Source organism: Panthera onca, chromosome C2 (assembly GCF_046562875.1).
Source record: "Panthera onca isolate mPanOnc1 chromosome C2, mPanOnc1 haplotype 2, whole genome shotgun sequence".
NCBI lineage: Eukaryota > Metazoa > Chordata > Mammalia > Carnivora > Felidae > Panthera > Panthera onca.
Genome location: NC_138347.1, coordinates 121,779,545 through 121,788,615, shown reverse-complemented (window position 1 = coordinate 121,788,615; position 9,071 = coordinate 121,779,545). Strand labels below are relative to the sequence as shown.

The following is a 9,071-nucleotide window of genomic DNA, read 5'->3' as shown; positions in this document are numbered from 1 at the left end:
AGGTTTGATCTTGCTCTTCTACCTAGTCTTTTATGGGTTCCTGGCTGCACTCTTCTCATTTACAATGTGGGCTATGCTTCAGACTCTGAATGATGAGGTTCCAAAATACCGTGACCAGATTCCTAGTCCAGGTAATTATATTGCAGTTATTGTGGCTTTTAACAAAATTTGCTTATATTTTTTCTTGACTGTAAATTTTTTACATAGGTAAAAAGTTAAGCCTTAGGGTTAGGTAATGTGAAAATTTTGATTTTTGTTGTTAAATATTTACATACTGATAAAAAGACCTTTTATATTTACATACTGATTTGAAAACCTATTCTATTTACGTAGTGATATAAAGACCTGAGCTGATAAATCTTGAGTCCTTTGCCAGGAATAAGCAGAAATGAATATTGACAATTATAGTGAAGCCAAATTTGATCAGTATGGTCAATGGATGGCTTTTGCGAATACTGTATAGCATTTTCACTTGGCCTTGAGTAATTTACTTACAAAGTAAACATTTTAGCTCTAGCTTGGGCTAGAGCATCAGTCTTACAAAGCTTCATAGTTTTAATTGCCTAATATGGAAGTGGTAAGAAATATTAAATAATGATACATCAGAGAATAAAATGAGTATACTGTTACTGTGTTCAATTCTTCTCTGTTGTCTTAAGGAAAAAATATTCTCCAGGGTTGTCCACTACAGAAGAAAATCTCAACTGAAACACTAATTTGAATGCCAGCTTTACCTTCGTTATTGGACATGGCCGTTCAAGGTGCTGGCACTTTCTATAGAGGAAGATAACAATGTGCAGAACTCCAGTATAAATAATTCCCAAAAATGTGAACAACCTTTAGAGATGCTAGAGAAGGGCAGGCTTCTCATGGAGGACTGGGATTTGGACAGCAGGCAGGGTGGGCAGGCAGGCCAGTGAAGGGACGAGTGTAGTAGAGTGTTTCCTTTTGGAGCAGTGGTTCTCATCCATCAGTGATTTGCTCCCCAAGGGCCTTGTGGTTGTATCTGGAGACAGTTTGTATTGTTACACCTCGAGAGATGCTGCTAATGAGCAGAGGTCAGGGATGTTGCTTAACATCCTACAAGGCACAGGACAGCCCCCTGCAACAAAGAGTTGTCCAGCCCAAAAGGTCAGTAGTGCTAAGGTTGACGAACCCTGAACTAGATCTTGGCTCATTGTATGGATTTATGAGCCATATCAACAGCCAGACTACACCACTTTCCCCAGCCATCTTTTCTTAAACATTTTGTTCTAATGACTTTTCCTTGGTTTGCTGTTAACATTTGTGTAAACACCAGGAATCACTCTTTTCTCTTTTTTAGTTTATTTGACCAAGTATCAGAGACTAACTCCATACTCATTTTTCCCTAACCTCTCATTGTAGCGTTTTCTTCTACCTAGACTAATTCTAAGATAACTATTTTTCTTGCTAAGTTATGTGACTTTATTACCAGTGAACATGATCTGATCTATTTCAGAAATAAACTGTTTACAATTGCATGAATAATATAAGCAATAAGATGTGTTCCATATATTCAAGTTTCAAACCAAGTTCCTTAAAATTATTTACAAGTATATTATAGTACTTAAAGTCTTATCATTACCTTAAATAAATATATATGTACACACATACATATGTATATATAACACTGGATGAATATACATTAGTTTGTTAAAATATTCTCTTTACAAAGGGATTAAGGATAATATTTTTTCTTCCTACTTGTACGTTCTGCATTATATGCAGTATTTAATATACTGGTTTTTTTGCATTGACCATATTTTATTTTTATTTAAAAAAAAATTTTTTTAACGTTTATTTATTATTGAGAGACAGACAGAGACAGAGTGTGAGCATGGGAGGGGCAGAGAGAGGAGGAGACACAGAATCGGAAGCAGGCTCCAGGCTCTGAGCTGTCAACACAGAGCCCAACGCAGGGCTCGAACTCAAAAACCGCAAGACCACGACCTGAGCCGAAGTCGGATGCCCAACTGACTGAGCCACCCAGGCGCTCCTTAATTTTATTTTTAAATAACATTATTTCCATAATATTGTTTCTACCCGGTAAAATAAATGCTGGTTTGAAATTGGTACATAAAATATACATACATATAACATAAACCCTGCCCATCACACCCCAACAAACATGCACATTGTATGCACACATTCTCATATTCCAGTGGTTTAAACTGTAAGGTGATAGAGGAGTTATTATAGTTTTTGCATTCCATTGATGATCTTCATTTTGAGTAAGATAAGACTTTATTTGGAGGACTTTAGCATACCATGTAGAAAATCCACCTGTACTGTACATGCCTGCTTTGGTTTTTTACTTAAGAGTTTCAAACACGTTGTTAAATAGCAAGTTACTAGGGCTCCAAGAGCATTGTTAGGCAAGGTCTAAGAAGTAATGGGTATCAGAAGTTCAGTTTTAGGGGCACCTAGCTGGCTCAGTTGGTAGAATATGTGAGTCTTCATTTTGGGGTTGTAAGGTCAAGCCCCACTTTGGGTGTAGAAATTACTTAAAAAAAATAAAATCTTGGGGCACCTGGGTGGCTCAGTCCGTTGAGCATCCGACTTCGGCTCAGGTCATGATCTCACAGTTCATGAGTTCGAGCCCCACATCAGGCTTTGTGCTGACAGCTCACAGCCTGGAGCCTGCTTTGGATTCTGTCTCCCTCTCTCTCTGCCCCTTCCTGGCTCATGCTCTGTGTCCCTCTCTCTCCTTCAAAAATAAACATTAAAAAAAAATTTGCTGGAGAGAGTGTTTAAAAAAATAATAAAATAAAAATATTTTTTAAAAATTCAGTTTTAGACTTTCATGTCTTAAAGTTTTTGCAAACTGAATCATTGAAAAATCCCTTAGGAGCACCTGGGTGGCTTAGCCATTAAGCGTTTGACTCTTGATTTTCGACTTAGGTTATGATCTCATGGTTCATGAGATCAAGCCCAAACATTGGGCTCCCTGCTGAACAGCACAGGGCCTGCTTGGGATTTTCTCTCTCCCCTCTCTCAAAATAAATACAATCAGTCAGGTAGGGCTGCCTGGTTGGCTCAGTCAGTGGAGCATCCAGGCTCTTGATTTTGGCTCAGGTCATGATCCCAGGGTGGTGGGATCGAGCTCTGTTGGGCTCTGCACCAAGTGTGGCACCTACTTAAGATTCCCTCTTTCTCTCTTTTCCTCTGCCCCTCTTCCTTGCTCATGTGCGTGCTCTCTCTCACTATCAAAAAAAAACCATTAGTCATGTAAAGGAATGTAATCTTTTGTATAAAACATAGATATCTTCATGTGTTTCTTTAAAATTTCTTTAGTTTAGGGACATCTGGGTGGCTTCAGTCAGTTAAGCATCCAACTCTTGATTTTGGCTCAGGTCATGATCTCACGGTTTGTGAGTTCGAGCTCCATGTGGGGCTCTGCCCTGACTGTGGAGCCTGCTTGGGATTCTCTCTCTCTCCCTTTCTACCCCTTTCTCACTTGTGCTCTCTGTCTCTCCAAATAAACTTTAAAATAAATACTTAAAAAATTAAAGTAAAATTTCTTTAGCAATCTGAATATTTTATGTTGGGTTTTTCTTAAAATTAGGGGTTTTTAATACATTTATTTGCAAGCTGCCTTGATTCTCTTGCTTTTTTACTTGCAGGATATTATATCCTATTCCTGCTATAAAACCTTAAAAATAAAAGCAAACAATTTCAGACATATACAGATGGTCAGTTAATATACTGGACTGTAAGATGTATTATTCATTAAATACTTTTATAAGAAGTCATAAAGTTTTTTCCCAGAGATTTTGCAGTGGATGGAAAATCAGGCATAGGGGATTATCTAAATCCAAGTGATCTCTGGTTTGTTTATGTAAGTGAATAGGGAGTTTAATTGGGAGGTCTTTTGTGTTGAATATATAAGATTTGCTCTGCTATTTAGGAACATTGTTTCATCATATTTGGGTAGCATTGCATCTAGTTTAACTCAAGATCAATGCAAACCAATACAGGCAAGGATTTAAAAGAAACTGGATCTGGGGCACCTGGGTGGCTCAGTCGGTTAAGCGTCTGACTTCGGCTCAGGTCACAATCTCACAGTTCGTGAGTTTGAGCCCCGCGTCGGGCTATGTGCTGACCGCTCAGAGCCTGGAGCCTGCTTCACATTCTGTGTCTCCCTCTCTCTCTGCCCCTTCCCTGCTCATGCTGTGTCCCTCTCTGTCTCAAAAATAAAAATAAAACATTAAAAAAAAATAAAAAAAAAAAGAAACTGGATCTGATCTAAAATGTTAACACTATTTAAAAAAAACAAAAAATAACAAAAAAAGAACTAGAGATCTGTGAGCAGCAGTTTTAATGGAAATTAAAACAACCCTTGTCATTTGTATATTTTCAGATTCAGTGAAAGGCATAGCATCTCTAATAACTTTGATATGAGAAATGTTTAGAGACCAGTGAAAATGTTAGGATTGTTCTTAAGCCTGGGTGCAAGGCTGAATTAATCTAGATTGGATGCTTTTAAAACAAAGAAAGCGTACATTAAAGTTGGAAGCCTGATTATGTTTCCTTAAATATAAATATGCTTACATTTTCTTTTCATAAACTCATGCAACATGTTCTGTATACATGGGTGTTGACTTAATATGAAATTGTTGGTTATATGCCAAATTCAATATGTGAAAACCACATTTGAATTATAGAGCAGTGTTTATTATTGAAGGAAGCATATTCAACCATAGAGTTAAAATTTTATAGGCCTCTTCCATTGAAAAAGTTTTATGTATGTTTCCATACAGTTGTAATTTGAATGACTAAAGTGCTGAGACTGATTTGCTAAAACTTTTCTAATTAATAGCAAATTGACAAAACCTAAAAATATTTGATAGAAAAATGAGTGTAGGAAGTAAAAAGTAAAATTTGCATCTTTTAAAATCAGGAACAGAGCAATTATAATTTAACTGTAGATTATCAGATTTTGGGGAGGTTTTTAATTGGTAATGCCTGAGATGATTTTGCAGATTTCCAATTCTCTTCATTTTAGATGTCTGTACCTTCATAATCAACTGAGAAGTTCTTGATAATTTCAGCATACCTGTGAACACATTTTTCCATGTAATTTACTGAGATCTGCCCCTCAGGTATAAGAATAAGCAGAAAGAAGGGAATTTGCTGCAGTTAATCTTCCCCCTTTTCTTTTATCTCTGTATAGGACTTATGGTTTTTCCAAAACCAGTAACTGCATTGGAATATTCATTCAGTGCGTCTGATCCAGAGTCCTATCAAAGGTACACTGAAGACCTTAGGAACTTTCTAAAACGTAAGTATATTTTCTTAGAGTGAGGTAAAAGATTTTAGGTACTGAGAAACTGGTACCAAATAATGATTACTTTTAGAAACCTCTTTCTTAGAGTCTGTTTTACCTTTTGTTTTTCTCTTAAACTCAGTCAACTGAGAGGACTGGCAAGTACATTTTATAATTAGTCATGAGAATATTCCAACTTATGGAAAGACATAGGGGTCTAAGCTCAATGGGCAGTTGAATTTGACTTTTCTGTATTAAGTATATGAATAAATCTATTGAGACATGACATTTATATCTGCATTAAAAAGCATTTGACTAATAAAGCAAACTGAATTATACAAAATAATGCCTCTAAGCATTTGGATGTTTTGAATCCAATGTAGTACTTACTTGTGGAGGGAACAAGGAATGATGTTTGTTATTTAAAAACAAAACAAAACCAGGGGTGCCTGCATCGCTCAATTGGTTAAGCATCCAATTCTTGATTTTGGCTAAGGTCATGATCTCCCGGTTTGTGGGTTCAAGTCCTGTGCTAACTGCACTGAGCCTGCTTAGGATTCTCTGTCTCTCTCTCACACACACAAAAATAAATAAGTAAACGTAAAAACAGAACAAAACCAGGGGTGCCTGGGTGGCTCAGTCGGGTGAGCATCCAAATCATTATTTTGTCTCAGGTCATGATCCCAGGGTTCTGGGATTGAGCCCCAGGGCACTGTGGAGCCTACTAGGATTCTCTCTCTCTCTTCTTTTGCCTCTCTCCCCCACTCATGTTCTAATTTAAAATAAATAAATAAATAGGGGTGCCTGGGTGGTTCAGTCGCTTGAGCATCCGACTTCAGCTCAGGTCATGATGCCACAGCTGGTGGATTCGAGCCCCGCGTCGGGCTCTGTGCTGACAGCTCAGAGCCCGGAGCCTGCTTCAGATTCTTTGCTTCCCTCTCTCTCTCTGTCCCTAACCCACTCACATTCTGTCTCTGTCTCTCTCAAAAATAAACATTTTTTTAAAAAATGAAAATAAATAACCCATCCAAATACATATCTGCTGTGGGTTTTGGAGTTGCCAGTCTGTAATGCTTTCTAATAGTTGTCGTAGCCCAGTTTTCCTCCTGTTTGGTTTAGCCTACCTCATGTGGTGTTACCATTCACATGAATAATCATCACATGCCCTGGCCTGTTGGTTCATGATGACCTCACCTCTTCCAGATCTACATTCATTCCTTAGAACACGTAGGACCCCATTGCCAAAATCACTGAGGCTTTCTTGACACAACCGTGTAGTTTAATTGTTTAACTTTCCCTCACTATTCTACCTCATTGGGACTTCCACTTCACTGACCCTTTTATTTTGTCCCATCCTCTTCTCCCTAACTTCCCTTTTTACTAAGCTTACTAATTCCATGGTTTTTCATTTCACTTTCAGTTTTGCCAGTACTCTAAAATCCTTTGCCTGTCATTCTGTCATAAAATGCACATGGATGAAGCCACATAGTTCTCCTAGATGAAACCATATAATTCCTGAATGAAGGCCCTTCCTTTGAGCCTGCCCCGAGCAGGCTGCTGAAGGCTTTCCCTGGGACTATTTAGCACTGTGAATACTTGACCACCTCCCTCAAATAGAACTGCTCTATATCCTGGCAATCCTGCTGAATTTCTCTGGATAATTCTTAGAGGATTATTTCCAATTTCTATTCAAACCTCTAACCCTTTTCCTCTATATAGAACTCACTTCATATAACTTGCTTCCCTACTTCAAAAAGTAATGGAAGGACTCAGATGGGAACTCCTGCAGTTTCCTCATTACTAGAAAAGCCAACCTACAGTTACAGCCATTTTGTGTGTGATATTTCTCCTGCTCTGAGGCCCTTCCTTGCATAGGCCACCTGTACCAGTCCTGCTTTGGATCTCTTCCTCTTCCATGGTCTTGGAAGCATTGTTTACTCTCCTTTTCCTGTATATTTAGCCTCTCTCTATTGGATCCTTCTTGTCAGCATGCAGAATTCCTCAACTTCCTCTTATCTTAAAAACCTCAATCCTACACCATCCACTTGACTTTCTAAATCTTTCCTTGATAGTTCTTTAAGGATGTTTTTGTGAGCGTATAATCCATGGCTTAAAAATCAAATAGTAAAGAAAGTTCTGTAATGAAAACAGTTTCCTGCCCTACTCTTTTCTAGCTGCAGTCCTTTTAATTTCCTCGACAAATATTTTTTCAAGGCTGTCTTTATGTCACGCACTCTTTGAAGTTTAATCAGTGAACACAGGAAAAAAATGTGTGTTCATGGAGCTTGTAGTCCAGTGGTGCACAGGAAGGTGATGAGTGCTGGGGAGAAACATGAGGCAGAGAACGGAGATGGGAAGGGTTGTAGTTTTGAACAGGGAGGTCCAGGAGGCCTCATGGAAGGGGGGCCCTTAAGGAGGATATCAAGATGAGGGAACTGACCTGAAGCTTATTTATAATGCCCAGCACATTCAGGGTTTATCAGGAAAGCTGGAGGAGCTGGATGGAGTAAGCCAGGGCAAGAGTTTTAGGAGGTTAGGGAAGTAAAGGATGGGTTGTGTGGGTCCTTAGAGGCCATCACTAAGTTCTTTGGTTTTTACACTGACCAAGTGGGAGGTTTTTAAGCAGGGAATAACATCATCTCACTCCCAACTTTTAAAGGATCACTCAGGCTGCTTTTTTGAGACTGTGGGTTGAAGGGTACAGGGAAGCTAGTCAGGAGGCCATTACACTAACCAGATGAGTAGAATGGTGGCTTGGCAAGAAAGGAAGCAATGGAGGCTGTAAATGTTTTTTTTAACCTTTATTTATTTTTAAGACACAGAGAGCATGAGCAGGAGAGGGGCAGAGAGAGAGACAGACAGAATTGGAAGTAGGCTTCAGGCTCTGAGCTGTCACCACAGAGCCCAACTCAGGGCTCGAACTCACCAATTGTGAGATCATGACCTGAGCTGAAGTCGGACTCTCAACCGACTGAGCCACCCAGGCCCCCCTCCCCCCCCCTTTTTTTTTTTAAACCTTTATAGGTTGTGAGTAATTTGATTCTGGATACATGTTCAACAGGAAAGAACTTCATGCTCTTGAAATTTCTCTTATGGTATTTTTTTCTGTATTTCTGTTATACTTTCCTTCTAGCTGTTGATTTATCACTTTTATATATTGTCTTTACTTCCTGCCATGACAGATGAGCATTTACTTCACATGCCTCAGACACTCCACCCTACAACCCAGTTTAGTAATTATTATTTTTAGTTTTGCTATTGGTTGCCTTTCTATACTTAATCTTTATGTCTTATTCCATCATCTATAGACACTCTTCTGGCTCCCTTATTTGCACACTGATTTGAGGTATCCTCTTAAGTCCTTTTTTTTTTTTTTCCTGGAAAACTCTTTAGAGCTTTTCCCTTCCTGCCATAGTCTGTACTAGTAACTGTTTAGAACTTTACTATCCAGCTGTCATTTTGGGACTCTTTTTTTTTTTTTTTAATCACTTTAGCTGGATCCACTGTTTCTTGGCTCCTGCCTTTTTTCTTAATTTACTGCCTAGTTTTGGTGGAGTATATTTATTCTCAAATAACTTCATAAGAAAAGATACATGAAATGTAAATTTTGAGTCCTTTCATTTCTGAAAATGACCTCAATCTGCATTTATAGGTGGTAGTTTAGCTGCATCTAGAATTTTAGTTACTTTGTATTGCCTTTTTCTCCTCCACAAGGCTGGATTTTTACTTTGTTTTTATATGTATTTCCTTGGGGTTCTAAAATTTACTTTAGTTTCAGTCTTTA

The 9,071-nt window shown here is 38.4% G+C and overlaps 1 protein-coding gene across 1 annotated transcript in view; it reads left to right on the top strand.

Annotated features, from left to right (window-relative positions):
* Window positions 1-9,071, top strand: part of ATP1B3 (ATPase Na+/K+ transporting subunit beta 3) — a 45,465-nt gene that overhangs the window by 27,204 nt on the left and 9,190 nt on the right. The window contains exons 2-3 of the mRNA XM_060638830.3: window positions 3-131; window positions 5,195-5,302. Coding sequence (XP_060494813.1) covers window positions 3-131; window positions 5,195-5,302 — 237 coding nt within the window. The remainder of the gene's footprint in view (window positions 1-2; window positions 132-5,194; window positions 5,303-9,071) is intronic.